The sequence below is a fragment of the Purpureocillium takamizusanense genome, chromosome 1, assembly GCF_022605165.1.
Source record: "Purpureocillium takamizusanense chromosome 1, complete sequence".
Taxonomy (NCBI): Eukaryota; Fungi; Ascomycota; class Sordariomycetes; order Hypocreales; family Ophiocordycipitaceae; genus Purpureocillium; species Purpureocillium takamizusanense.
Genome location: NC_063068.1, coordinates 2899376 through 2924898, shown reverse-complemented (window position 1 = coordinate 2924898; position 25523 = coordinate 2899376). Strand labels below are relative to the sequence as shown.

The following is a 25523-nucleotide window of genomic DNA, read 5'->3' as shown; positions in this document are numbered from 1 at the left end:
CCGTCCCACCGTGAAAGCCTGCGCCCAGGGGTCGCGGCGCCATCCATCATGCCCGGAGCCCTGCCCAATCAGACCCTGCTGGTGGGAGGCCCATGGGCTTCTGTGGCGTCTTAGGTAATCGGGTTCAGCACTGTGTGCGCAGCCACCTCACTACGTTAGTCCCTAGGCAATTGTCAACTGCTGCTTGGGCAGAGGGGGAGGGGGAGCTTCTTTGCTTGAGAAGCACGGGAGTTTCAACTGTTGGAACAAGCACTTGTCGCCAAGTAGACTGGAAGTCGACTATGGACCCACGATCGTTCTATAGGCATTGCGGCAGATCGTTTCTGGACGCACATGTAGATGTCTGCTCGTCGGGACGATTTGTAGTCGTCCTGAAGCACTGTATTCCTGGGGCTGACCTGACCCATGCTAGACTGCTGCCCAGCGAGCTGGCACTGGCTGGGTGTGGCTCATGCAGTACCTCCCTACCAAAGGGTTGTCCGGCTGGGCAGCTTCATTGACGGGCACTGAGGTGGCCCGAACTTTTCGGTAGACAGCGCTGCGCTTCACGCCCACATTCACGCCCACCCACGACCGCCGCCGCCAACATTGGATCCGCCAGCCGCAGCCTCGTCGCACTAACCCCCAGCGCCTCGAGCGTGGCCGTGTCTCGCGCCGCCCAACTTCTTGCTCTTCGCCTTTGCATCACCCGCCGCTGCCATCTGCGCCGCCAACCCTCCCCTCCTTCCTCTCGTCTAAGCGACCAATCCAGCAGCGCTCGTCGACGCCGCGACGCTCGACTCCCTCCTCCATCGTCGCCCGCTGCCAATTGCCTCGCCTACACCGTCCACGGGCGTGCCTCCGTCATCGCCGGCTTCCCCGAGGGGACCCTTCCTAACTAGAGTTCCGGTGTGGTGTTTGACGCCTCAGTCACAATGGCGCCCCAGTCTGGTGAGTTCCAACCTCCCTTGCATACCTGTCCGCCCGCCGCCCTCTGCCTCTCCGTCTTTTTCTACCTGCCGCGCCTCGCCTCGCAATTTGTACCTGGCAGTCGTTCGTACGAAGTATTCGTACGACGCAATGCAGTGCGCTCACAGCGGTTTCGTCCTGTCCTGCGCATGACGAGGAGCCATCGCCGCCTCATTGTGCCCGTGCCCATCCGTGTCCCTTTCCATTTTCCTTTGCTTTACTCTCGCCCCCAACCGCGTCCATGCCTCCCAAGAGAAAGTTTGCTGAGGTCGAAACCGCGCCAGCCGTGCCTCCGTCGCTGCCGCCGTCGGTCGAGGAGGCCTATCGTCGGAAATGCGTCCAGCTCAAGAACCGCACAAACGAAGTCGAAGATGCCAATGACGCCGCTCGGCTGCGTCTCGCCCGGATAAAGCGACAGGTCGAGAAGCTGAGGATAGAAAGGGCATTCTTGCTTGAGCAGCTGGCCAAGCGTACGAGCACAAATGTCGAGGATTCCGAGGGCAGCCCGAGCCCTCCGCCCACGGTATGCCGAACCCAATTCTCTCTCTCCCCCCCTGGCGACACTTGGGCAGCGCTTCGCGCCTCCGCGGTGCTCCTCCCTTGCGCAACCCCGCGCCTGCCTACCCGTTAAAACCTCGCTCTGATGGAAACAAGCCGCCCACATCTAGACACGAACTGGATGCTAACCCCCGGAAGCCCAAGGACAAGCCTCTGCGCATCAAGAGGGGTCACCGCAAGTCCGCTGTCAACGATGCCGATTCCAAAGCTGGCGCCGCGGGCTCCTTCAAGGAGCCGGGGTCCCCCGGCTCGGAGGCCCAGTCCCATCCGCCTGAGGGCCAGTCCAAGGGCAGCAAGTCTACGGCCAACGGCGTGGCCAAGTCATCCAAGAAATCAGTGAGCGCCTTTGACGTATACAGCGCGGAGAAGCGCCCGGACCTCGAGGACAAGAACAAGGACGGAGATGCAAATATCGACGAAGACCTTGCGCGAGACTGGGAAGAGCTGCCCGACGACGCTAAGAGCGAATATCGAGCCAAGGCCAAGGAGCAGTCTCGCGAGTTGCTCGAGAAGGAGGACTCTAAGGATGCCGAGGACTCGGGCAAGAAGGCGGACAAGGATGATGCCGATGTGGACGGCGACGGCGACGGCGACGGCGACGGTGAGGGTGAGGGTGAGGGTGAGGGTGAGGGTGAGGGTGATGGTGAAGGTGAAGGTGATGGCGAAGGTGATGGCGAAGCGGAAGGTGAAGGCGACGGCGAAGGCGAAGACGACGGCAAGCCCGACACCCAGGATGAAGACGTGGAGATGGCCAACTACGACACGGAGGACCAAGAAACCCAAATGGACAAGGACGGTGATGAATAGAAGTTTGCCGGTCTTGTCGGTAGGCTATGCGGAATGGGACTGGGCTGGGCGTTAACATGAGGCGATGCAACGGGACGGACGCAATGGTATCACGCATCTTTTTTTCTTTCTTTGTTTCTTTCTACGTAAGCGACAGTGGGCTCTTGACCGCAGCCGCATAAGGAAGAGTGGCTTTGTACCTTGCCATGCCGATGCTTCTATTTGAATCCTGTACGTGTCTATACCTCGCGTACGTCTCGATCAAAAGTCTATGCCCGGCGGGATGTTATCCTGCGTCTAGTCCATCGCTACATTACGCCTTGGCCGCCTCCTTGAGATCGCTACGTTCCTTGACGATGTTGGCCATGGTGTTGCCGACTTCAGAGTTCAAACGGGCGAAGCCTTCAACGACACCCATGCGGTCGCCCACGCGCATCTCCTGGCTCATCTTGAACTTGCCCTGGAGCCGATCGATGACAATTTCGATGCCGATGACGTTCTTCTTCATGATCTCAATGTATCGCTCGGGAGCGTCGGTGACCTTCCAAGGGCCTGGGCGGTCATCCTTGCCGGTGTAGTCCATGATGGACCTCTCCGTGTGCTCCGAGAGGTCGTGCATCTGGCGGCCGAGGAAGCGCGACGTCTCCTCGGCGGCTGTGTCGAAGTAGATGGTGGCTTTGCCATAGGCCTGCACGGCGGCGTAGTTCCACGTGGGGACGACTTTGGCGGTGACGGGCTTGGTCTCGATGTACCACTTGGGCGTGACGTAGTGGTGTGGCGCGGCGGTGAAGAGGACGAGCACCTCCTGCTCAAGTTCATAGCCGCCATTGCCATTGCTGGGTCCGGCGACCTCCATCATAACCTTGCTCTGAGGGTTCTGGCGGGCAATGTGGCCTCGTAGGCGGCCGAGGCCATTGCCATTGGACTCGACATCGACGTCGAGGACCCAGGGTATGTGGCTGGAGAGGATGAGAGGATGCTTCTCCGAGGGAATTGCCGTGGTGATGACGCCCAAGGGATACTCGTGAATGAGCCGCTGCAGGACGGGAATGTCCTTTTCTTCGTGAGGGGCGGCGAAGAACATGGCGGCGATGGAGGAGGGTTTGCAACGTCAGAGGGCCAAGCGAAAGCGGATCGTGTTCAGAAACGGGAGCTCGCTCGTACGCGGCAGGCAGCGGATCAGGAGACTATAGAGAGAGAGTGTGTGTGTGTCGAGGAGGACTGAGAGTCGGGAGGGTTGGAGACGTGCGTGTATAAGAGAAAGTGAGCAAAATGGCTCGCATAGGGGATGCCTCGAGCTACGTAGTACGACGGACGGATGGACGATGGGATGAGCAATGCGAAACAAGAAACGGAATCCAATGCAGCAAGCAGAGGCGGGCGACTGCGCCCTTGCCGCAGCTGAGAAAGGAAAGAGTCACCGAACCGGCCGTGCCTTCCAGGCAATACTACATTTCATAGACATATCACATCATGTCATGTTTCGGAAAGTGGAATCTGCAGAGAGAATCTTTTCGTCCTTTCCGTATAATCCCGCGGAAAAATCTTGGTTAGGCGGTGTTGGTCGAGGGGCGAAACACCAGTTGGACTTGGGCCGAGCCACGGTGACGAGATAAGAGCAGTCGGGACGAGACGAGGACCCGGAGAGCAGGCACCGCCAAACGCCACATGTTGGTCGCTGCAAGTCATTACCAATTCGGTTCTTCCGCTTCGTTGCCTGTGATGGTCCTAGCTCGGCCGCCCGGGGGCCGAGCTTCGCGAGAGCCTGTGGGGGGAACCTGCTTCGTGCGTGTCCTGCCGCGTGGATGCCGCGGAGGGCCGATGACGGGGTTGTTGCGACTGAGTAATGGCCATTGGGGGATGCTATATTGGACACGAGTAGGAGAAAGGCGGCGGTGGGTCTGTCAAGGGCGCGCGGTCGGGCTGTCTCGTCTCGATTCTCTCGCGCCTCTCTACAAGTCATTAGCAACGTGCCTGTGCTGATACGCGGGCCGTCGAACCCTGTTTGCAAAGGGAGTCACCCGACACCGCTCTGCGACATCGGGCTGGCCTGCGTGGCCGCGGATGTTCCAGGGCCCCGGTCCTGGACAGCAGCAGCAGCGGTGGACATGACAAGTCGGTGAGCCACAACAGGCGTGAAGAGTTCAAAGTCCAAAGTGTAGTATCAAGAGGGAGCAAACCCGTTGTGGTCAGACAACGGCAGAAATATGCGGCGGCGGCGCTTAATGGCGGTTACACAGCCAGGAACAGGAAAATCGACAATCTTACGCGCGTTGCCGATTACTCAAGTTGGGTTGGTGCCGCGCAATGATGCCGATTGGGCAGCCTCGGCCTGGTCGTCACGATGCTCTGATTATCCAGTAAAACAGAGGCAGCCTCGTGCGCGCCCACATGCTATGCATGTAATTGGTACAGGACAGGCAGATACGAAATACGTGAGTACTTTGGAGCAGGAACTGGTGGCAACCTGGCGCTGTATAGAATCTAGAATTGGCTGGGGGCTGGCTGGCCATATGATTATGCATGCAGCCTGCCTACTAGGTACCTTCAGTAATAACGGGCAAGGGCCAAGTCGCGCCATTGCATTGAAGAGGTCGATCCTTTGTGAAGTCAAAATATTTGGGAGAAACTGAACGCAAAAGTATCGAGAGCTGGAGGTTGGTAGGTGCCTCAAAGCGACGACGACTCAGGAGGGCGGACTGTCCGTACCCAACCGGTGAACATAGAGGAACATAACAAGGTAGGTAGGTAGGTAGGTGCTCTCAGGTCCAGTGCCGTGCGTGCGGCACAGTTGATTACGTACGAAGTAGGTATGGTATCTAAGTTAGCGATCTCGTGCACCTGCCTCACCTACCGAGATGGCCCCCACAGCGGCTCCTCGCGGCTGCATCAAGCGGGCACGGCACGGCACATCACCTGCAGCTCGACCCTTTGCAGCAACCCAGCGGTGCTGTAGGCACTGATTTATAGGTGGGTGGGCACCTCCTGAACCGACCAGGAGCCGCCTCTGATCGGGCAGTCACCTCACCAAATCAATCGATCCTGCACCGCTCGTGTGGGTCCAGGACGCGCCGAGAGCAGCATGACAGACACACTTGACAGGCCAGAGACACTGGACCATGGCAAAAGCCGCCCTAGCGCCGAATCGGGAAGAAACCTTGGGCCATCCTCCGTCATCACCTCCGTCACCTCATCAATTCATTTTCTCATCGTCACTGCTCGAAAACAAAACAGGAAAAAAAAAGGTGCCCCGTCGTCGATTGAAATCCCCTCCCCCCTCCCCTGCGCACGCAGGGAGCCGCAATCGAGCACTCCGGAGCGAGGTCCTCTGCCTCATCCAGCATGCGCATGGAACCTATGCGCCTGCTCAATCGACGACGATAATCAACCGTCGCCCTCCAATCCTGCCGCGGACTCGGGCCAGACTTAGCCAGGCGACGAGGCAGTAAGCATCGAGTCGCCCGCCATGGACACGAGGGCATCCGACGAGAACACGCCGCTGCTGCCGACCGCCACGCTCGCGCCAACGCCCTCGGCCGATGGCCGCCCGCGACAGCCCCGGACCGTCACCTTCAGCGCGGACCCCGTGACGAGGACGTTTGAGCCCGGCTCGCAGCTCGCCCACTCGGACCGAACCCAACATGCCGCGCCCGCCGGCAGCGGTGCCACTGCCAGCGGCTCAAGCACCAGCGCTGCAGGGCCTCCCGTGCTTGCCGCGCTGAACAGCAAGCTGCGCCGCCGTAACAGCCACAGCGCTGTCCCGGGCGTGCTGCAGCACCCCGTCGGTGCCAAGATTGGCCCGCAGAGGAGCACCAAGAAGACGGAGAAGCTGAAGCTGCTCCCCAACCCAGACATCGAGGATGGCGAGGACGAGGAGAGCGGTCGCGACGTCTACTCGCAGTACACGCGCATCAAGGACCCTACGGCCAGGAGAGACGCCGCCCGCCTCGGCAAGGGGGATCGCACTCGCCTGCCCCGTGTCACGGCCTATTGCACTGCCAACCGCTACGAGATGGAGAGCCTCATGCGCTTCCTCAAGGGCCGCGGAAAGACGCGCGGCGCCAACCCCAAGCTCATCGATGAATGCATCTACACCCCCTACGCGTACGGTGCCGCCAAGAGGGACAATCCCGTGCGAAACTATGAGCGACGGCACTCGACCGGTGGGGAGACGTTTGAAGCCGAAGAGGTGCGCACGAGCCTGCAGCATGATGCCAGACACGATTCGGGATACGGCGACGAGTTCTCGGGCGGCGGCAACAGCAACGACGCCGACGTCGGCCAGCTCAACAGCGACGAGCTGCTTGGCCCCAGCGTCACCGACGACATGCCCGTCGCCGAAGGCATCCCCGACTTTGATACCCAAGTGCACACGCCCGAGGTGTTCTTGTTCGACTACGGCGTTGTCGTCATATGGGGAATGACGGAGGCACAGGAGGCACGGTTCCTCAAGGACATTGCCAAGTTTGAGCTCGAGAAGCTGGCGCCCGACGACGTCGAGACGGAGCATTTCAACTTTTACTACACACGCGAGTACCAAGCCCGGATATACAACGACTTCATCACGCTGCGTGATAGGAACAATTACATGACGAAGCTGGCTATATCGCACGCCCTCGCACAGAGTGTCAAGGTACGCACACCCCATCGTCCTCGTCCTTCTCTCCCTTGCGAGAACGAGGATGGTGGCTCGTAGCAGGCTAACATCTGTTCTTCCACTTCACCTACAGACGTCGTTGTTCGAAGAGCTCATCGCGTCGACCATCGACACGTGCAAGGACATTCCGACGCAGATCGCGCTGACGGGCAAAATCAACCTCAGCCGCTCGCAAATCAACATGCAGATTGGCGAGCTCTTCATCCTCCGCATCAACATCCACCTCAACGGCTCCGTGCTCGACACGCCGGAGCTGTTCTGGGTCGAGCCGCAGCTGGAGCCGGTCTACCAGGCCGTGCGCAGCTACCTCGAGATGGACCAGCGTGTAGGCCTGCTGACGGAGCGGCTGGATGTGATTGCCGACCTGCTGGCCGTGCTCAAAGACCAGTTGAGTCACGGTCATGGGGAGAAGCTCGAGTGGATCGGTGAGCTCGCTCCTTACTGCCTACCCCTCTCCAACGGTTCAAAGTCCGTGTATGTGAGCTAACTTTGCCCTGTCAGTAATCGTGTTGATTGCCATGGAGATTGTGGTTGCTGCCGTCAATATCGTGGTGGATCTTTACGCCGGCGAAGGCTAGCGGTGACTTAATTGGTAACACCTTGCAAAAGGTGAGGGCGTCTGGCGCAGGCACAACATACCTTATTCTGATACCGGAACACATCGTTTGTACATGGGACCGCCGGGGTTGGATAAGGACGCATATAACAGTGCAGATACAGAGAGGCTCGTGGCCTAAAGTGTACATTTATAGAGGAGAGGATTTCGACGCTTGCTACGCGCTCGTACGCTGCTCATTTACACAGTTTCGCGGAACAAGATGGTATGCCTTGACGAAAGACAACGGTCCATGGGCATCATCATACGGCCATAGGCGCGACGTCCTCCAGCCGCCCATCGAGAGCCCCCAAGACAGCCAGCGCCGGCCGGCGAAGGGTCATGCAGCCACACATCAACTAGACATAGTTGCAGCGGACGCCATTTGCATTGGAGCCACAGTCGGTGCGATAGGCGCCGTCAATCTCGACGTTGACAATGCTGGCGCCCTGGGGGGTGACGTTGCCGTTCGGCCCCGAGGCGACGGCGTCGAGGAACTCGACGGAGCCAAAGTCGACAAAAGGGACGTGGTTGCCGTTGTAGTCGCTGCCAAAGTCCTCGACCACCCACTCGGCGTCGGAGGCGCAGAGCGCACGTCCCTCGCCCTGGAAGACGTGCGACTGGGCCTGGCCGTTGGAGAGGTTCTCGATGGTGACGTTGCCCGACGTCGACGACGAGGCGAAGACGGACAAGCGGAGGCGGTCGCCGGCGCGGAGGTCGATGGGCGTGTCGTAGTAGGCGCTGGCGTCGGGCCACCACTCGTACCACGTCGCGAGCGAGCCGTCGCCGTACAGGTTGACGCCCGTCTGCAGGATGGCGTTTTGGCAGCTCCAGCCGTCGATGCCCACCCACGCCGACGCCGCCGCCGAGGGGGACTGCCCGCCGACGCGTGGGATGGTGACGGTGCCCGTCACGTAGTGCCACCCTTGGCCCTGCTGCACGGCGCCGCCCCAGGCGTTTTGCACCGTCTGCCGCGGGCGGAGGCGCGGCGCGGACGTGTCGTCGTGGGACGGGGCCCCGGAGACGGGGACGAAGGCGGCGGTGGCGAGAGCACCGAGGAGGACGAGGACCGAAGGCTTCTTCTGCCTCATGGTGGTGGTGGTGTTGACGGAACGTTGGGAAGCGAGTCTACAAAGATGACGATGGCAACTCTGTGACGAGAAGGGGACTGCAGCCAGCCTTGTGTTTGGCATGAACTCTTTCCCGCACCTTTTGCCATATCCTGCTCAGCGTTTGCCGACTTTATAGTCCGTTCATACGTAGCTCACGAGGGCTCTCAAGGACTCGAGGTCAGTCCTCACGTCCAAGCCACGACACACGCACGAGTGGTCTTCTCTGCCACTGCAAGCCAAAGCGTCGGACGAAGAGCAAGCCATGCCAGATATTGCAGGTGCTCGTCACCGTTCCGACTAGCTCGCTGCGCGAGGGGGCATCGCGGCTATGCCGACGGCCCGTGGAGGCAGCGCTAAAGACCAAGACCAGGACGTCGGCGGTCGTCGAGCATAGGCGCCCCTATATTACCCCGTCGAGATCAATCGCCGGCCATCACCATGCTCATTCCAACTTGCGATGGACTCTGCCATAATGGGGTGGGGGGGGACTTTGACCTGCTCGATGCAGAAAGATCCTCGCCGCCGGCCACGACGGACGTGGCAGTCATTCGCACTACGTTAGTGGTTGTAGTAGCAGCAGTAGTAATAGATCTGACTTGGGTGATCGCCGTCAGGGAACTAAGAAGCGCGCGTCTCTCTTCAGGAAAGTAGGCACGGGACATGCAGAGGGGACCATGCGCCGCCATGTGTGCCGTGAGGGAGAGCATGACTTCTGATTCTCAGAGCTTCGCCCAAAGAAAAGGCCATCTTGACCTGACACTCATGAGATGACGACTTCGATCCCCCCTCCCCCCCCCCTTTCCTTCCAATTTCAGAAGGTGGTCGGCTGGTCAAAGGAAGCGTCACCGCTCCAATCTCGAGCCTCGGGGACATCCTGTACGTAATTGCCTTCCAGCCATGCCGGGTGCCGACTGCTGATCGAGCATGCATGCCCAGACGGGTTGCGGCCCGAAGCCGCAGCGGCGAACCGCGTGGCTGCGATCCCCCCTACGTGAAGACGCCGGCGTTGCCGTCGTCCAGCCTGCGCGAGAAGCAATACCCATGGGGACGCTCGACCGTCCAGCTATTGAGCCCGAGCGCGTCGTCCGGATGGAGGCTTGCTGATGGGCTAAGCAGCGACAAAGCGCCGTCGTCGCATGCAGGGCGAGTCCATCTGTCCGATGGGAGACGATTCGCGCATTGCTTGGCTCGATCTCAGACCCCAGATGGCCACACCATACCACACACGGATACCAGTACGTAGCTGGAGGAGCATGTAGGCCGGCGCGCTTGTCGGGGGGGAGAACTTGGGAAGCCGTGTGAGCTCGGGTGGGGGGCTGGGTTGACCGCCTGCCGCTTTGCGTGTAGAATCGTAGATCAGAGGCTGGAGAGGAAAGTTCATGACCTAGTGGTGAAGAAGCCAAGGCACAATAACAACCCAAAAGTGAGAGTGACAGCAGCAGCATCGTCTCTCCTGTCGGTGGTCTTGAGTCCTCAAACGCTGAGGCGCATAGACCGTAATAAGTCGGCTTATCGTTGGGCCGACTTCACAGCAGATTCAGCATTCACACATCAAACCTCACCAGAGACGCCTATTGTTCGTCCTTGGAGCATCAAGAAAAGTATACCACAGGTCTCGCAATCTGTGCCAACACCCATGGGTAGGCAGCCCTCCCGGGATGCAATGCATGTAGTTTGTATGCGCGCTAACATCGGTCATCACCCTCGACCAGGCTACTACGAGGTCAGAACGGCACTCCCAGAGGCGAAACCTCCCCCCCCCCCCTTGTCCGGCTCACTTCAGAGAAAGAGGGGGAAAACAAACTCACATGATACATAGATATACTGCCAGCTCTGCGGCGTGAGCTTCAACATTAACCGCTCCCGGACCCGCAGCGAGCCTCGGTCCGCCGCCTGGGCCGACTCTTCGGCCACGACGCGGAACGGATTGAGCTGGGAGCCGTACAACAGCTACTACGACTGTCCGCGCGACGGCGACCGCCGCTGCTGCCTCGTTCACCGTGGGCTTCTGCCGTGGCAGCTCGAGAAGAGGGAGGCCACGTCCCATGGCCTGTATGAGGACGACCCGGAAGACAGCGTCCGTGACGCGGGCCCTACGCACGAGCCGCCGCGCAAAGAGTCCAATGAGGACCTTCCAGGGTACGATTCTGGATTAAGCGCTGTTGGAGAGGAAGACAAGGTCAAGGGCGACGTGGCGAGTGAAGATGGTAACGCTGGACGCGGGTGGACCTTCTCCGTCCAAGGCCCTCCGCCCCCCACGTTTGACACGGAGTTTCTCCCCCTGTCAACGATTGACTACTTGGAAGACGAGGAGGAAGACTATGATGAAGGTGTCAGTCTGCAGGCAAGGAGAGAGAAGCAACGCCTGCGGCGTGAGAAACGCGGCGAGTATGAGCACGTTGCCGGGCCCGACTGCCAGCACACCAACTGCTACAACGGCCACAACATCTCGGTGGAGCAAATGACGGACTGCCTGACGGCCCAGTGCCTTTACATCAAGCCCGACAACTGGGAGCCACGGCCCGACGACATGGCGTTCGAGGCCACCTCTCGGTACTGCCTCACTGGCCTGGCCGGGAACGTGCCGTCCGGGGGGTACGGCATCAAGTTTGCGCCCACCCGGCACGGCTTCGCCGAGGGCAAGGTGGACAACGACGACAACGTCTGGATAGAGGTGAGTGAGAGGAATGTTTCGAATGAGATATCCTCCCCGCTCTGGGGCGTGGCGTTCTTCCGTACTGACGGTCGAGCAATTTCCAGACGGAGGAAGACCAGCGCGAGTCAGGCGTAGCCTTTCATCCTGCTTGCTTCGAGATCTTTACAGTCGTCAGCAACCTCGTTCTGGGCAAGGTCGACCCTGACGGCCTCGTTCGCCTGCGCAACCTCTGCTGCATAGGCCAGGTGCCGACCTTTGCCGACTGGGCTGACGACGTCCTCAGTTCCAGAGACCAGGTGTGGGAGCACTCGCCGGGAACCGAATATCTCGCTGCCAACCCGCTCTTCGTGCCCGAGTTTCGCACCATATGCGAACGCGCCATGAACCAAGGCGATGATTTCGACGTGCGACAAAGCCCGTTCGAGCCCCGCCGCCAACGGGACACCTCAGCGGCTGCCTCGTCAGATCCCTTCCTCAAGCTCCACGTGGAGCTGGTTCACGAGATTGTCGGCTACCTCGATTCCCAAGACATCGCCGCCTTGCGTGCATCGTCGCGAGCCTTTGAGCACCTCCCCATGTCCATCTGGCGCAGGCTCCTGATTGACGAAATGCCCTTCCTGTACGAGGCATGGCGCGACGACGCCACACCCTACAACTGGGCCTGCCATGACGTGCAATTATTACAGACTCTCCGTCTCCATGAGGAAGAGTGGCGAGCGAAACGATGGTGCAAGGCTCGCGACCTCGAGGACGTCGACATGGAGGCTCACGCCGCCTACTTGGCGACTACGCCTGAGGAGCCACCTTGGCAGGACGGACCCGAAGTGAACAAGATGCTGGAGGAAGCCTGCACCAGGAGGAAAGCAACAGGCCCGATAGCGCTGCCTCGTGACAGGACAAACTGGTACCAGCTGTATCGGGACATCGTCACCAATTGGAGTCATCTTCTGGGACTCAGGAACCGTGAGCGAATTTGGGGAACCATCCATGACATTTGCGAGCGTATCAGGAGTATCCAGGAGGGCGACCAACCCATGACCGATTCTTGAGGCACTGCGTACGAAGTAAACTACTTTCTGCACTATCGGTGCTAGTTTTGAATCATCTTGACATCGATCTTGAAGCCCGCCGTGTTGGCACGGTCGACGAACCCCTGTCCGAGGCAAGCTGGCGTGTATACTCCACCGTCGAGCTCCACGTCGTCTTCCAGCAATGTCAACGCTCCTTGTGCCAGGAACACGGCCGTCACTGCCAAGATTGTCAGTCGTTTCCCAACGTGAAAAAGTGCGGCGAGCCAATGCGGGAGGCCTACGGGAGTACATGCTGCCGTGGAACCAGGCCCGACAGTACGCCTGCTTGCCTGGCGCCGTCGGCGTGTCCGGCGTCGCAACACCACGGTACTCAATCTCTTCCTTGGCCATCTCCTCCTTGGTCCGGCCCTCGCCCGGCTGGTACACAAATCTCTTCACCAAAGCTCGCACGGGCGGGAAAAGGGCAATCATCGCGGTGCCAAACACGAGCCCCAGATGGACGAAGACGCCGTGAAGCCAATTGCGCGGCTTGTAGTACTCGACCCAGTTGAACCGCGGTCCGTAGAATTGGTCCTTGCGAGAAGGGATCTGGGAGAGCAGACCCCAGGTGCGCTCCACAACGGGAACATCGGTGCGGCCGGCGATGGAGGTGGTCTGCACCCCAAGGTTGGGAATGTTGCAGACGCCCAACCATCTCTGCAGTAAGGTCGGGGTGGGCCGCGCCTTCTCCGGGTGCGGGATGGGGGATGACGCGTAGGGCTTGCTCGAAGCACGCAGGTCGTCGAGGGAAAAATAATCAAAGATGCTCAGCACGGTAGCCAGAGTGCCCCCCGAAGGTGCAGAGCTGAGGTTGTGCAGGGAGATGACGACATCGCTGGTCGGCGCATCGAGCTTGGCCCGCAGAAAGCGGGCGAGAGCCCAGGTACACAGGTCTGGCGGCGCCGACTCGACGCCCGCCTGTGGAAGCATGATGGCTCCAGTGCTTCGTGCTGTATCCTCATAACGCTTGATCATGCGTGCCACCCACGGTGTCTCGCCGGTGCAGTCCAGATAGTGGGTGCCCGCGTCAGCGCATGCCTTGAACACCTTTTCGCCATACATGCAGTACGGGCCAACAGTAGTGATGACGATACACGCCTTCTTCGCGAGAGCGTGCAGCTCGGCCTCGCTGTCGACATTTGCAATCTCAATGCCTGATGTCCAGAGGTTAGCCCGCGTCAGGGAGACGCGACTGGCAAGTTGATAGGGGAGTCTGTCATCTTACTCGGGGCAAGCCTGTCCGCGTCTACCTTCGCGCATTCATCAACAATGGCCTGAAGCTTCGCTTGAGAACGTCCGGCAACAGCCCATTTGAGATTTGTTGGGAGATTGCCTGCAACGTGCTCGGCGACGAACCGGCCGGTATAGCCTGCATTATCTCATGGTGAGCCTCAGGCAAGCCCGCTTCATATCACAAAGGGGGTCGCATACCGGTGGCGCCCAGCACGACGAGGTCGTACTGACGGCCGTGCTGCTTGAAAGGCATGGCAGGTGGGCAAAATGGAATCAATCGACAAAGCAGTTGGTGTACGAGGCAAGTCGGAAAAGAGAGCTAACAAAGGTAATAATGCTCGGATGGTAGGAGGGCAGGAGCGGCGTAGCCCATCGCACTTGCACTGATAAATAACGACGAGCTACAAAGTACTTTGTGCTGGCACGCAGCAATGGCCAATTGACCTTCCAGTACGGCGCCTGAGGGCCTGTTTTTAAGCTGCGTGCTGTCCTCACCAACGGCGCAGAGCTTGCTGCGAGCCTCACTCCAGCCCGGCTGATCGCCTCTGGCGCCCGAGCCGATTGAAGCTCCAGATGGTCTGCGTCTTGCCGTTGGTCTGCTGTGGTGACGAGGCATCCCGGTCGACACTTTCCGTTACTGGATGCCAGCGCCGTGGCCCGCCACCCGTCGCAGCTCCGGAGGAACTGTGACTGCTACCAAACCGGCCCGCGCTAGCCATGGTAGTTATATCCCTGCCAGTTTCATACCCACTGCGGACGGATTGAAATCGCCTTGGCCCGATCGGCTGAGGGGCCCTGCTGGACTAGTGGAGCGGTCCAACTGTTAATCACGTGCTTTATCATGTGACTAAGATCATCAAAGTGTGCGGATTTTTTCTTGGTCCGTGTGGGGCTGTCCGGTCGCTTGAGGCGCCCCCCTGCACTCACGTGCTTGCCCTAAGGGAAATCACAATTCGCAGCCCTCCCCCAGCACATTTTCGGTGGAATCAGGCGCGACCGCAAAGCAAACTCTCCCGCTCGCCAATTTGTCGTCCTTTTCCCCCACGACAACCTCCCTCACAAATCAGCCAAGATGACCAAGCGCACGAAGAAGGTCGGCGTGACGTACGTATCACAGCATCAAGTATTTAACTAGAAGCTTTTGCTAACTTCTCGCGCAGCGGCAAGTACGGTACTCGGTAAGTCGCCCAGCTTTCGTCCACGAACCCGCCCCCAGCTCGCATCGCGCTCGACCCTCGATCTCGAACCGATTCTCGGTGCTCGAAAGGCTCTCCGAAGTAGACGGATTGGAGTGCCGCCCGCTGTAAACATGACGCCCGTCGTTGCCGCTTTTCGAACCATTGAGACGCACACCTGTTGGAACAGACCACCCGATCGAGAGCGATGACCGATGCAGCCAGCGGGCTCAGAATCACACTCGCAAGAGACTAATGTCATCTTCCTTTACAGCTATGGTGCCTCCCTGCGTAAGCAGGTCAAGAAGATGGAGATCACGCAGCACGCCAAGTACACCTGCACCTTCTGCGGCAAGACCACCGTCCGCCGCCACTCCACTGGCATCTGGAATTGCAAGTCCTGCAAGCGAACCATCGCTGGTGGCGCCTACATCGTTGCGTACGTTATTCACCCTCAGAATATGGTCCCTCGAGTTTCACGGCGTAGAGGACCCGGTCGTTTGCTGGCATAGCGAGGAAGCTAACACGGGTATTACAGCACCCCCGCCGCCGCTGCTATGCGATCCACCCTGCGACGACTGAGGGAGATCGCTGAGGTTTAAGGAGGTGAATAGGGAAGGTGGACGGCGGAGATTTCGACTTTGCATTTCGGTCTGGTGTATGGGGATCCATCATGGTTTGCGTGCCTGCACTACGAGTTGACGAAATGGACGTCGACACTCGAACTTTGGTCATAGAGGGACCAGTCGATTAGCAATGGAACACCAAAAAAGGGTTGCATGGTCTCGGACTACATTTCAGACTCGTTTACCAACCACGAGGCGCCGTCGCCCGGAACCAGCCGGTCGGGCTGGACCAACTTTCGCCTCCTGTGACTGGAATGGCTGTGCGGCCTGTTCAAGAAAACAGACACCCGACTGTTGCCCTTGTTGCTGTTGAAAAAAACGCATGATTCCTGGCCGTGAGTCAAGCTTGAGACCAAGTTGCCTTGCGCAGGCGAGCCTTAGGGGTCCTGAGAGTAATCATATCTGGGCCACGTCATGGGATGAGTCGATGATGACTGCCCTCGATGCGACCAACCGGACGTCGATCCAAGCACCGAGTGCGGCACTTGTCCTTGCATCCGGTTCCGAAACGCACCCACGGCAAGGGATCTGTGTGTCGGCGTGCCAGGGTGTGTCGTGTGGGGTGTTTTAACGTCGCCGTGCAAGACACGTAGTCCGAGAACCAAGGCATGACTGCTGGGGAATGTACTGCACATGCTGTACAGTATACTTCGTACGAGGTTCATTACTCTCCTTTGGCACTTCCGCACGCACACCGAGCTTGATGCCGCGGTGACAGAGGGGGACAAAGTCCACCGCCGCGACATGGCAGGACGCGACACGTACGGGAGCGCCGAGGACCGCTGCCCGACTAAAGTGGTCTTGTCTGCTTGTCGCTCCCTTTCCCCCTCCCCCTCGTATGCACGGCCGCCGAGCCGCTGTATGTTCCGGGGAGGCTCTCGTCGCCCCCGCAGCGTACACCGCGTCACGGCCTTGTCGCGGCCGCCCTGCGCCAGCCCTTGGTGACGGCCAGGTCTCGTCAGGCGGGGTCTCTCTCCTGGTCCTGCTCAGAGACACGCGCATCAAATCGACGCAGCCATTCAACCATCTCTTTCTCTTAACTGTCTGGCACCCCTTTTCAGGCACCTCGTCGGGCCATGTGGCAGGCAGGACAGGTCCCGCGCGAACGGGCCCTTGGTCAGCGGAAGACAGCGTCACGACTCACCATCAGCACCGTGAGTGACCCCCCGGCCTCTGGGCGCGAAACGCTTCTCACGCCACCCCCCAATCCGTCCATCGGCCAGGCACAAATGCTCCGGCAAGGATAGGCTGGTGACGTCTGCACGTGGAAACTTACGGGTGCAGTTTTTGGTAAAATTTTGAGGCTGTGCTGCATACGTACTTCATGTAGAGTAGCCTCGTTCAAATTAGACAGGCGCGTGGTCGGCCGTGATTACAGACGAAGGAGGCATAACATATACAGAAAAAGGACACGGGGATCAAACGAACGGGTCGGGCCTCTGTGGCACCCGTGGCATCAGCTCACATCCCACCCGCACCATGGGCCCGTTCGCCTCGCGAATACGGTGCCTAGGTCGCGTCGCACAAGAGAGAGTCCAAGGAGCCTATGCCTCTGGTGTTTCATGCAAGATTCGATTCATGCCCTCGACGGCTGGCCCGCAGTGTATCGGGCGCGCGCGCGCGCGCGCGCGAGCATCATGCGGCGTGCTCCAGGACTGGCCTGTCTATCTCGGAGCGGGATGGGCGCTGGCAGTGTGTACCTGCTTGTACACACATGAGGTGCTAGGTATTTGGTGTTTTGGTGGAATACCTACACACATCGCAACGGGCGTGGGCGCGCGGTACAGGATGTTAGTGCCGTTGGCTGTCCAGCTCCTGTGTGGAAAGTATTTGGCTGACTGGCGGGCGGGCAGACCCAGGCGTGCGAGTGATGTTGAGTGCCATTGTAACACGTAAAGGGGACTTGGTGCGGGACGAAGTCTCAATTTGTTTGCCACGGCGCAGCAACTTCGAGGCCACTCCATGACAATACGATACATGCAACCTTCCCAAGCAAGTCATTACGTGCGCAGCCTAGCTAAAGTGCCGTTCTGCCGGCACGTCAACTCCACGTTGACAACCGGCGGGCAAGGTGAGTGAGCGAACGAGCGAGCAAGCCTAATAATAAAGAGGAATCATCATTGATGAGGTGAGGTGCGTCCAGGTGATCACGCATCCGGCTCCAATGGATCACTGGGGCCAACCAGACCACCAGCGACACCAGCGACATCAGCGTCGGTGGCGCTCGTCGTTGCCCAAGGTCCGTGTGGAGAAGGGAGGAGAGGGCTGTAACTAAGCTTTTGCCTAATGAGAGTGAGGGTACGAAGAGGTACGTACAGTGCAGTACGTTAGTACCTTTATTGGAGGTGGGAACGGGGAACGAGAATCGCGCCAACATGAGGCGCATCTCGACCAGAGTCGGGCGTGGAAGAATTATTGCCTCCCTTGCCTTCCTTCCTTGCCTTGGCCTGCCTCACCTTGTGACGGCCATATCGTGATATTAGCAGGGGCTCGCATGTAGTAGTGCCCTTGTCCGTGTCCTCATCCAGTGCCCGCTGCAAACAGGCGGGTGAGCGAACGAACGAACGAGCGAGCGAGCGAGGAACACATCTTGCTCAAGAGCACCTTCCCAACTGTCTGTCTTGTCCTCCCCTCCCGCGGCTCCCTGGCTTTATTGCGCCAGCCTGGGCAGGCAGGCCAATTACTGCACGCTCTCCTCAACTCGCAGCCGCTTTGTCTCTCCACTCACTGTCTGTCTGCGTGCTACTAGGTACGAAGTAGCTAAGGTACTAATGTATTACGGTTGGGTACCTATAGTACTTGTAGATGCCTTAGCACAGAGATCTGTCCGTCACTCAGCTGCTCACTCACTTGCTCACCCAGTCGAGGAATCAAGATACCACCCTACCGCCCCGCCGCCCGCGTCACTCACTCACCAGCACCACCATCCCCGGCCTGCGGGTGCATCCGCCTTCGCCGCTGCTGCTGCTGCAACGTGCTCGAGGAACGCCGCCAGCTCCTTTAGTGCACGCCCGCCCTCGAACGGTCAGGTCACGCTGCACGCACACGCTGCACGCACACACGCAGTCGCCAGCCAGCCGGCCAGCAGCTCTCAACCACCGGGCCAACCCATCCTTCCCTCTCTTTTTTTTCTTTTCTGCCTGTCACAGCCCGCGCCGACCACTTTGACTTTCCCATACCCATCTCGCTGCTATTCCTCGCACAAGACCCTATTCCCCCTGTCATTTCCACTCCTCCATTGCAGGGCTGAACAGTAGGTACAGTGCGATACACTATTGAGCACGATACCTACGTACCTACTGCGCTGCGCTCCCTCGTGCAGTCACGAGCTGACATTCGTGCCCCCTCCCTCCCCACTTTTGGTCCCCCCTCCGCCGCCGACGCGGCCCCCCGACATTCTCCTCCAGGCGAGGCCAGGGACCCCCCGCTGCCGCCGCCGCCGCCACGGCACTCCTCCGAACCCGCGTGCGTTTCTGTCATCGAACCGCCAGCCTGCAGCCCCCTCGCTCGAGTGCAGCCCAGTGCAGTGCATCCAGGCACGGGTCACCTGGGACCTGCAAGGCAGCTCATCGTCCGTCTGCGTCGACAGGCACGCTTGTTTGGTTTTTTCGACATCGCCTTCCTCCGGGACATTTACGCCCAGGAAAGGTCCCCGCGATCCCCTCACTTATTGGACGCCCGAGGCACCCAGAGCCAGCTGCGATACTTCCAAAAGGTACTGTAACGCACCCTCCCAACCCTCCACACCCGCCCTTCTCCCTCTCCCCAAGGAGCAACATTTCTGCGAGCTAAGGCTTCGCCAACTCGGCAAGCGCTTGTTCCGCACACGGGCCGAACAAACATGCCCTGGCCTCATCCTGTTTCCCTTTGCCCTTTGCTCGCCCTGACCTCTTTTTTCGCCTTCCGTCCCAGCGCCTGACACTTCCCGCCGCTGCGACGCTGCCATGCCTCACCTGCTTCTGTAGGTGGCCTTCTGCTAGGCTCCTGCTAGGTAGGGAGGCACTCGCTCCCGCGGTCGGGCGGTCAGGCGGGCCAACAGTAACCAGGCACTAACAGACGTGGCCGGTTCAATGCCCTGCGACGGTGATTGGCCTCGTCCGGGACCCCCCCTATAAGCGTGCGCTAATGGCGACCCGGCGGGCCCCTCTGGCCGCTGCTGGCAGTTGGCCGCCGCTGCATGCACTTGTTGCACTCTCTCTTTTCCAATTCCCTGGTCCCTCTTCTCTTCCCAGACCTTCAGCGCCTCCGCCTTACCACCACACACTACCACTACCACCACCCACTACTGCCACCAACCCGTTCCACTAATACATCACCGTCCTTGCAGACCGCGTCTTGCCAGGAAAAACACGGCCCCAGGCTTCACTCGTCAACCTCGCCTCGCCCCTGGGCTCCTTTCCTCCGCTGTCCATTTACATGTTTTCATCATTTCACCTCCTGTTTTGTTCAAGCTGGCGTCATGTCTGAGCCTGAACAGTGCATCATATGTTTGGACCCTCTACCGCGCCCCTCGCCCACCGTCAACGGCTCCGCCACAGACGACGCAACCCTGACGGCTGCCGTCGCTGAAGCCGTCTCCGAGGACAACAACTATCTCAACATCGTGGCCGCGCTCGACGGCTGCGAACACATTATCCACGACACCTGCATCCGCTCCTGGGCCCAAAAAACAAATACCTGCCCCATCTGCCGCGAGCCTTTCCACACAGTCCGCGTCTACAATGGTGCCGATGGTTAGCATCCGCTCCTGCTTGCCCCCGTCCTCCCCTTCTGCTCCCTTTTCGAGATGAGGCTAACGCTCTTGGCCATGCAAAGGCACCGCAATCTCCGTGTACGATGTCCAGGACAAGAAACAGGTGGCCGAGTTCGACGTCCAGCAGTGGCTGGCTCAGAACCCCGAGCCGGACGAAGACGAGGCCAGCAACCCTTGTCCCATATGCAACTCGGCCGACCGGGAGGACATTCTGCTCCTCTGCGATAGCTGCGATGCCGCCTACCATACCCACTGCATCGGGCTAGATTACATCCCCGAAGGCAACTGGTACTGCATGGAGTGTGCTCATCTGTTCCAGCTGGCCGATGAGCCCGAAGGGTCGGAGGCCGGCGCTCGGTCGCCTCGCCCACAGAGCGTTCGCCGGCCCAGTCCAAGGGGCATTCGCGGGTATCACGTCAGAACCAGGGAGCGTCTGAGGAGGGCCCGTCGACAAGCACGCAACGTCGAGTGGCAAGGCGCCTGGGGTCAGTTTGCCGGCAGATTCTTCGAGATGAGCGACCTCGACCTCGATAACCACGACGACGACGAAGACCTCGAACAGTATCGTTTGTTTCAACAAAATGATCAACGAGAGCTGCAGCGCTGGCAACAGCGGCTCAATATTGCCCAGCGCCTCGGTGCCCAAGAAGAGTTCGCCCCGAGCATTCCTCCTCAGATTAGCGAGCGCCTTCAGCCCGTTCCTCAGCCGGTTGAGGAAACGCGAGACGAACGGCGAGCGTGGGGCGCCCTCGACCGGGCACGAGAGGCTGAGACGCCTGCCACCAATGGGTCGTCGCGGAAGCGGAAGCCTCGGTCTGTCACGGCGTCGCCAGCAGAGCCTGCCCAGGAGCCAGAACGGAAGTTGAAGAGGCCTCGTACCCGGCGACTACCCACCCAGCCCGAAGCATCAACATCGGCGTCATCGCCAGCCACAACGGCCGGCCCCTCGACATCGCGGCCAGCGAATGGCGTAACTCTGAGAAACGGTCCCGGCCGCGTTGAGACGGAAACGCCTCTGGTTTCGTCGCTCTTGAAGGAGTTGGAGCCGAACGCCCCGTCCGAGGACGAGGCGGCGGTGTTGACGCCGACATGGCGAGTGCCTCCCGAGGCGTCATCCCCGGCCCTCTCGCCCTCGCCATCGAATCACAGCAGCCCCCGGGCGCTGTCCCTGACTCCCCCGCCGCTCCCTCGTACGAACGGTCGGGAGTCGTCCCCAACTTCGCTCAGCACACACATCGAACCCCGATATCCACCAGCCAACTATTCCCCCAGCCGGCCGACCAGCGACAACAGTGACTCGGACTCCCGACCAGGTCGAGCAGAGGTTCGGCCAATAGAGTTGCGCCAGCCTCGTCCTCGTCGGCCACAGCAGATTAGGCCGCGGGTAGAAGAGTCCTCGCCAACGCGGTTAGCCATGACGCACGAGGAGAAGAAGAGCATCAACGATATTGTCAGAGTCGCTCTGAGACCGCACTGGCGCTCTCAGAAGCTGACAACCGAGCAGTACGAGACAATTAACCGTGCCGTTTCCCGCAAACTTTACGACGAGGTGAAGGACGCGGCGGCGCTAGACGACGAATCCAGACGAGCGTGGGAGAAGAGAGCCACGCAGGAGGTGGCGCGAGCGGTTGCAGAGCTTCAAGCCTGATCTCAGGAAGCATCGGAGTTCTGTTATATCGGTTTGTTTCGCTGAGGCGTTGAGGGCATTTCGGCAACGCCTGTATCTTGATACCCCACTTCATGACTTGGCCCCAAGGGCAGAGCGTCTTTTCGGCAGGCAAACGCGGCGCAGAGAGAGTCCGTGTGCAGCAGGCGTATATGGTCATATTGGTTTTGAGATGGGATTGGCCCGGATTCAGGGTACAGGGTCATGATTCAGGGCGTTGGACATTGTAGTAGGAGCTTTCGAATATTTTTGGCGGGCATAGCCTCATCAGGGGCCAAGCATAAGACAGCAATGCGCACAAATGTCACGAGACGATCGAAAAGCGCGTAGACGAGTGTGTTCGGGCGGGCGCTGTGTATCAGCCAAACACCTGGTGCGTGATTTAGCCACGGGCCTTGACAACATGATCGGGAGATACCGGCAAAGTTTTGCAAGAAAACTGTGAAGCCGCTATCAATCGCCCGACGTGAAAATATCTGCTGAGGGTGACAGGTCGACGAGGTATCGTGAAAATGTGGTTCTCGCGCGCGGGAAAGGGGTGCATAGCGAGCGCCCGGTGAGCGTGAGCAACAAAGGCTCCAGTCAGAGCACAGGTAGATTGGTTTGCAGTGTCAGCGGTATCTATCTAACGAAGCCCGGTGGAATAATAAAAGATGGACGGTAAAGTCCCCTTTGCAGGTGCCGCTAGCGAAAAGACCGCACTGTGGAATTCTCTCTCGGCACGCGTAAATGATCAGGACGTTCTGGAGGTGGAAACAGGTCTTGACGATAAGGAAATGGTGCCTTGGGGAGAAAAGAAGAAAGAGGAGGGAAAAGGGCAGACAGGCGGCGGAGAGAGTTTTAGCATGGGGGGGGGGTCCGGTGTCTGTGGCTCCTGCTGTGCGATGGGGGTCAGTGCCTCAGGCAGAGGCGTGCGGCTACCAGACCCTGGCCTTCAGAGTGGTGGCAGCGTGTTAGGTAAGCCGGGCCTTTGGGTGGGGCCGGACACTGAAGGGTACGTGCCTTGTCGTCCACCGCCCTAGCCTGTCCTGTCCGTCCGTGCTGGTGCACTCTCTGGAGCTGCGGACGTCGTGCGCCTGGATCAAAAAAGTTCTAGGGGCGCGAGAACGGTAGCCGGACGACTTCATCACACCAGCCAGGGCTGCCACGCCAGCACAGCGCCCATCATGACGGCTTCCAGTAGAGGGAGGCGAGCTCTTCAAAGCGTACTGTCGAGTAAGTGTGAACTTGCGCAGAGCCCAACGCAATTGACTCCAAGCAAAAAGGCAAGAGAAGACGGGCCGCTCACGCTTTTTTCCAGCCAACGCCGCAGCGATACCGTCGTCCACCTGCTCTAGATGCGCACCCGGCCACGCCAGGCCATGGGGCCGATTCTACTCTTCTCCTGCCACGGCCGAGACGTCTTCGTCAACTGACCCTGTCCCGCCGCCGCCGCCGCCGCCGCCGCCAGCCTCATCGACGCGCCACGCGCCTCCCCCCTACGACGTCCGGTCCGGGCTGATCCTCACGCGGGCACCGCTCCTGACGCGGCGGCTTCATCCATTCGAGAATGCCTTCTTCTTCTATCAGAAGCGGTTAGAGGAGCGGCTCAACACGCCCTTCATCACGAGCATCTACTTCAAGCCCGACACGGCGCGGCGGCTCGACTGGAACATCAAGGTGCAGGAGCGCCAGGGCACCGTGGCCAAGGAGCTGGGCGTGTACAAGGGCAAGGGCGCCCGCGCCTGGGACGACGAGCTCAAGGTCGGCGACGAGCTGAGCAGCCAGGAGAGCCTGCTCAACAGCCTGCTCAAGGACGCGGAGACGCGCGTCAGCGACGACGCAGAAGTCATCGCCCCCGAGGATGTGGTGCCTGTGGAGCGGCCCGCCGAGCGCGAGACGGAGGCGGACCGCACGGGCGACGTGCGCAGGCTGGACCGGAAGCTGGACCGGACCCTATACCTAGTCGTCAAGGGCGAGGACGGCGCCTGGGGATTCCCCGCTGACGTGGTGCCCAAGGACGAAAACCTCCACGATGTACGCAGACCCCCCTTTGCGCTATTTCGCGTGGTGAACCCCCTCTCTCGAGTGTCACGGGCTCTTGACTAACATGCTTCTTCTCACACAGACCGCGCAGCGTGTTCTGGACCAGGCCGCGGGCGTTAACATGAACACGTGGATCGTCGGCCGCGTGCCCGTCGCCCATCTGGTGACGGAGCCGACGCTTGGCGACGACGGGTCCGTACAGAGCAGGGGCCACAAGACCTTCTTTCTCAAGGGCCGCATCATGGCCGGGCAGGCCAACCTCAAGGGCAACCCCTTTGGCTACACCGACTTCAAGTGGCTGACGCGGGAGGAGCTGCAGAAGGAGCTGGCGCCCGAGTACTTCCGGGGCGTGAGGAACATGATGGCAGAACGGTAGAAGGTCCGGCTGGGCTCAAGGTAGTGCGATGGGCCGGGGTTACTGTAAGACTACTATTTAGCTACCCTCTGTACACGCCCTTGTATAAAAAACATGTCACCGTAGCTTTCTGCGTTGTTGCTCCTATAGAAGGGCTCGACTGTACATTCCAGAGAGCATGCCCAAATGGCTGGACGGCGCATCACTTGCTGTTACCCATGCCCCTGGCCCCCACGAGGTAGCTTCCAATCTTGCCTCGCGTCTGCTCCAAATCCTCATCGAGCGCATCCACCATGGCGTGGAACTTCTCCAGCGCGCCGGGACGCTCGAACTCCCTGTCAAAGTCGTAGAGGCTCGACATGAAGCGGCTCAAGTCGGTCTTGAGCACCGCCCACATCTGGTGCGCCGCCACGTCCGTGGTGGGCTTGTCATTGGTCTCGCACTTATGCGTCTTCACAGCGAAAACGTCGTCGTTGTCGTCATGACTTCCGCGTCCTCCGGCACTGCTCTTCTTGGGCGCGGTGATGGTGGGCCGGTAGGTGCTGAGGAAGAGGACGCCCGCGGTGGACATGCGCACCTTGTTCCTCACAGACCGGAAGAACTCCCCGTCGAATTCGGGGATACGTATCTCGTCGCCACTAAGGTACTTGTCCATGGCGGAAAGCTGGCCGTCAACGATGCTGAGCCACGATTTGTTTTGGAGGATATCGGCCGGGTCCATTGCGTTGGGCACTCCGCGGTCTCTGGCGCCCAGGGCGCGCCTCATCACGCGACACCGCTTGCAGCACAGCTTCAGAAAGACTACGGCGGTCATGAAGCCTAAAGGTTCCGAGTGTGTCAGCATCAGGCTATTTGCCGTTTCCCGGCCATGCATGTATGCTCGCGTCTTAGACTCACTGTCATAGCCGGCGTGGTGCGCGAACCCTTTCCTGTCGCCGTGTTGCGTAAAACCCCAACCGTCGGCTGCAGGTTCGACGAAAGGATACGCTTGGCGCTGCAGAACCAAAAATACCTCCTCGAGGCTTTCGTCGACCACGTTGGGGTCGACGGTCTCCCGCAACAGCAGCTTCGTGTCGATGATGCGCGGGAACAAGCGGCTGATTTCGACGCTGAATTCGCCCATCGTGGGCGGCAACTCGCCGATGAAAGTGCCGTACAGAAAGGCCAGGTCCCATACTATGTTGTGCCCGATGAGCACTCTGTGGTTCGACTGAGACGCGAATTTCTCGATGACCTTCTGCCACTTCTGGTCCGCCTCCTCCCGTTGGCCCGCGTACTGTTCATCCTCTAGGGGCACAATCTTCGTTC

General features: G+C 59.8%; 10 protein-coding genes across 12 annotated transcripts; 6 read left to right on the top strand and 4 right to left on the bottom strand.

The window, feature by feature from the left end:
• Positions 1-515: 515 nt before the first annotated feature.
• On the top strand, positions 516-2571 carry JDV02_000942 (uncharacterized protein). Of its 3 annotated transcripts, XM_047981818.1 has the most exons (4): positions 666-930; positions 1233-1471; positions 1645-2125; positions 2156-2571. In XM_047981818.1, exons 1-4 carry the CDS (start codon positions 915-917, stop codon positions 2311-2313), a joined length of 894 nt encoding a protein of 297 aa, XP_047837779.1. In that variant the 5' UTR covers positions 666-914; the 3' UTR covers positions 2314-2571. The 3 variants fall into 3 exon arrangements, with proteins under 3 accessions (XP_047837781.1, XP_047837780.1, XP_047837779.1); XM_047981820.1 differs by having other exon boundaries at positions 516-1471; positions 1603-2125; XM_047981819.1 differs by having other exon boundaries at positions 551-2571.
• Positions 2435-3582, bottom strand: JDV02_000941 (uncharacterized protein). The gene has a single exon (XM_047981817.1). The coding sequence runs from the start codon at positions 3374-3376 to the stop codon at positions 2606-2608; it is 771 nt and encodes a 256-aa protein (XP_047837778.1). The 5' UTR covers positions 3377-3582; the 3' UTR covers positions 2435-2605.
• A 1736-nt stretch (positions 3583-5318) lies between these two features.
• On the top strand, positions 5319-9249 carry RMD1 (sporulation protein rmd1). Its single transcript, XM_047981816.1, has 3 exons — positions 5319-6925; positions 7023-7374; positions 7451-9249. The coding sequence occupies exons 1-3, from the start codon at positions 5759-5761 to the stop codon at positions 7525-7527; spliced, it is 1596 nt and encodes a 531-aa protein (XP_047837776.1). The 5' UTR covers positions 5319-5758; the 3' UTR covers positions 7528-9249.
• On the bottom strand, positions 7904-8635 carry JDV02_000939 (uncharacterized protein; the record flags this gene model as incomplete). Its single annotated transcript, XM_047981815.1, has 1 exon — positions 7904-8635. The coding sequence occupies one exon, from the start codon at positions 8633-8635 to the stop codon at positions 7904-7906; it is 732 nt and encodes a 243-aa protein (XP_047837777.1).
• Positions 9250-10334: 1085 nt separating the features above from the next.
• On the top strand, positions 10335-12364 carry JDV02_000938 (uncharacterized protein; the record flags this gene model as incomplete). The annotated part of the gene is made up of 3 exons (XM_047981814.1): positions 10335-10379; positions 10476-11330; positions 11417-12364. 3 exons carry the CDS (start codon positions 10335-10337, stop codon positions 12359-12361), a joined length of 1845 nt encoding a protein of 614 aa, XP_047837775.1. The 3' UTR covers positions 12362-12364.
• A 38-nt stretch (positions 12365-12402) lies between these two features.
• On the bottom strand, positions 12403-13868 carry JDV02_000937 (uncharacterized protein; the record flags this gene model as incomplete). The annotated part of the gene is made up of 4 exons (XM_047981813.1): positions 12403-12560; positions 12625-13536; positions 13608-13751; positions 13814-13868. The coding sequence occupies 4 exons, from the start codon at positions 13866-13868 to the stop codon at positions 12403-12405; spliced, it is 1269 nt and encodes a 422-aa protein (XP_047837774.1).
• A 694-nt stretch (positions 13869-14562) lies between these two features.
• Positions 14563-15779, top strand: RPL43 (60S ribosomal protein L43). The gene is made up of 4 exons (XM_047981812.1): positions 14563-14719; positions 14776-14793; positions 15065-15229; positions 15329-15779. Exons 1-4 carry the CDS (start codon positions 14688-14690, stop codon positions 15390-15392), a joined length of 279 nt encoding a protein of 92 aa, XP_047837773.1. The 5' UTR covers positions 14563-14687; the 3' UTR covers positions 15393-15779.
• A 2635-nt stretch (positions 15780-18414) lies between these two features.
• On the top strand, positions 18415-22146 carry JDV02_000935 (uncharacterized protein). The gene is made up of 3 exons (XM_047981811.1): positions 18415-19131; positions 19744-20149; positions 20232-22146. Exons 2-3 carry the CDS (start codon positions 19876-19878, stop codon positions 21815-21817), a joined length of 1860 nt encoding a protein of 619 aa, XP_047837772.1. The 5' UTR covers positions 18415-19131; positions 19744-19875; the 3' UTR covers positions 21818-22146.
• A 738-nt stretch (positions 22147-22884) lies between these two features.
• JDV02_000934 (uncharacterized protein) lies at positions 22885-24338 on the top strand. Its single transcript, XM_047981810.1, has 2 exons — positions 22885-23050; positions 23136-24338. Exons 1-2 carry the CDS (start codon positions 23002-23004, stop codon positions 23921-23923), a joined length of 837 nt encoding a protein of 278 aa, XP_047837771.1. The 5' UTR covers positions 22885-23001; the 3' UTR covers positions 23924-24338.
• Positions 24339-24417: 79 nt separating this feature from the next.
• JDV02_000933 (Poly(A)-specific ribonuclease) lies at positions 24418-25338 on the bottom strand (the record flags this gene model as incomplete). The annotated part of the gene is made up of 2 exons (XM_047981809.1): positions 24418-25034; positions 25113-25338. The coding sequence occupies 2 exons, from the start codon at positions 25336-25338 to the stop codon at positions 24418-24420; spliced, it is 843 nt and encodes a 280-aa protein (XP_047837770.1).
• Positions 25339-25523: the final 185 nt, after the last annotated feature.

What these genes read in the sequence shown, in the direction of transcription:
- JDV02_000934 (XM_047981810.1), top strand. Translation starts at nt 23,002, where the DNA reads ATGACGGCTTCCAGTAGAGGGAGGCGAGCTCTTCAAAGCGTACTGTCG. An exon ending in TCTTCAAAGCGTACTGTCGA is followed by an intron (nt 23,051 to 23,135) that starts GTAAGTGTGAAC and finishes GCTTTTTTCCAG; the next exon opens with CCAACGCCGCAGCGATACCG.
- JDV02_000941 (XM_047981817.1), bottom strand. Translation starts at nt 3,376, where the DNA reads ATGTTCTTCGCCGCCCCTCACGAAGAAAAGGACATTCCCGTCCTGCAG.
- JDV02_000935 (XM_047981811.1), top strand. Translation starts at nt 19,876, where the DNA reads ATGTCTGAGCCTGAACAGTGCATCATATGTTTGGACCCTCTACCGCGC. An exon ending in CGTCTACAATGGTGCCGATG is followed by an intron (nt 20,150 to 20,231) that starts GTTAGCATCCGC and finishes GGCCATGCAAAG; the next exon opens with GCACCGCAATCTCCGTGTAC.
- JDV02_000942 (XM_047981820.1), top strand. Translation starts at nt 1,190, where the DNA reads ATGCCTCCCAAGAGAAAGTTTGCTGAGGTCGAAACCGCGCCAGCCGTG. An exon ending in GCCCGAGCCCTCCGCCCACG is followed by an intron (nt 1,472 to 1,602) that starts GTATGCCGAACC and finishes GATGGAAACAAG; the next exon opens with CCGCCCACATCTAGACACGA. An exon ending in CGGTGAGGGTGAGGGTGAGG is followed by an intron (nt 2,126 to 2,155) that starts GTGAGGGTGAGG and finishes GTGATGGTGAAG; the next exon opens with GTGAAGGTGATGGCGAAGGT.
- RMD1 (XM_047981816.1), top strand. Translation starts at nt 5,759, where the DNA reads ATGGACACGAGGGCATCCGACGAGAACACGCCGCTGCTGCCGACCGCC. An exon ending in CCCTCGCACAGAGTGTCAAG is followed by an intron (nt 6,926 to 7,022) that starts GTACGCACACCC and finishes CTTCACCTACAG; the next exon opens with ACGTCGTTGTTCGAAGAGCT. An exon ending in GGAGAAGCTCGAGTGGATCG is followed by an intron (nt 7,375 to 7,450) that starts GTGAGCTCGCTC and finishes TTGCCCTGTCAG; the next exon opens with TAATCGTGTTGATTGCCATG.
- RPL43 (XM_047981812.1), top strand. Translation starts at nt 14,688, where the DNA reads ATGACCAAGCGCACGAAGAAGGTCGGCGTGAC. An exon ending in GGTGGCGCCTACATCGTTGC is followed by an intron (nt 15,230 to 15,328) that starts GTACGTTATTCA and finishes CGGGTATTACAG; the next exon opens with CACCCCCGCCGCCGCTGCTA.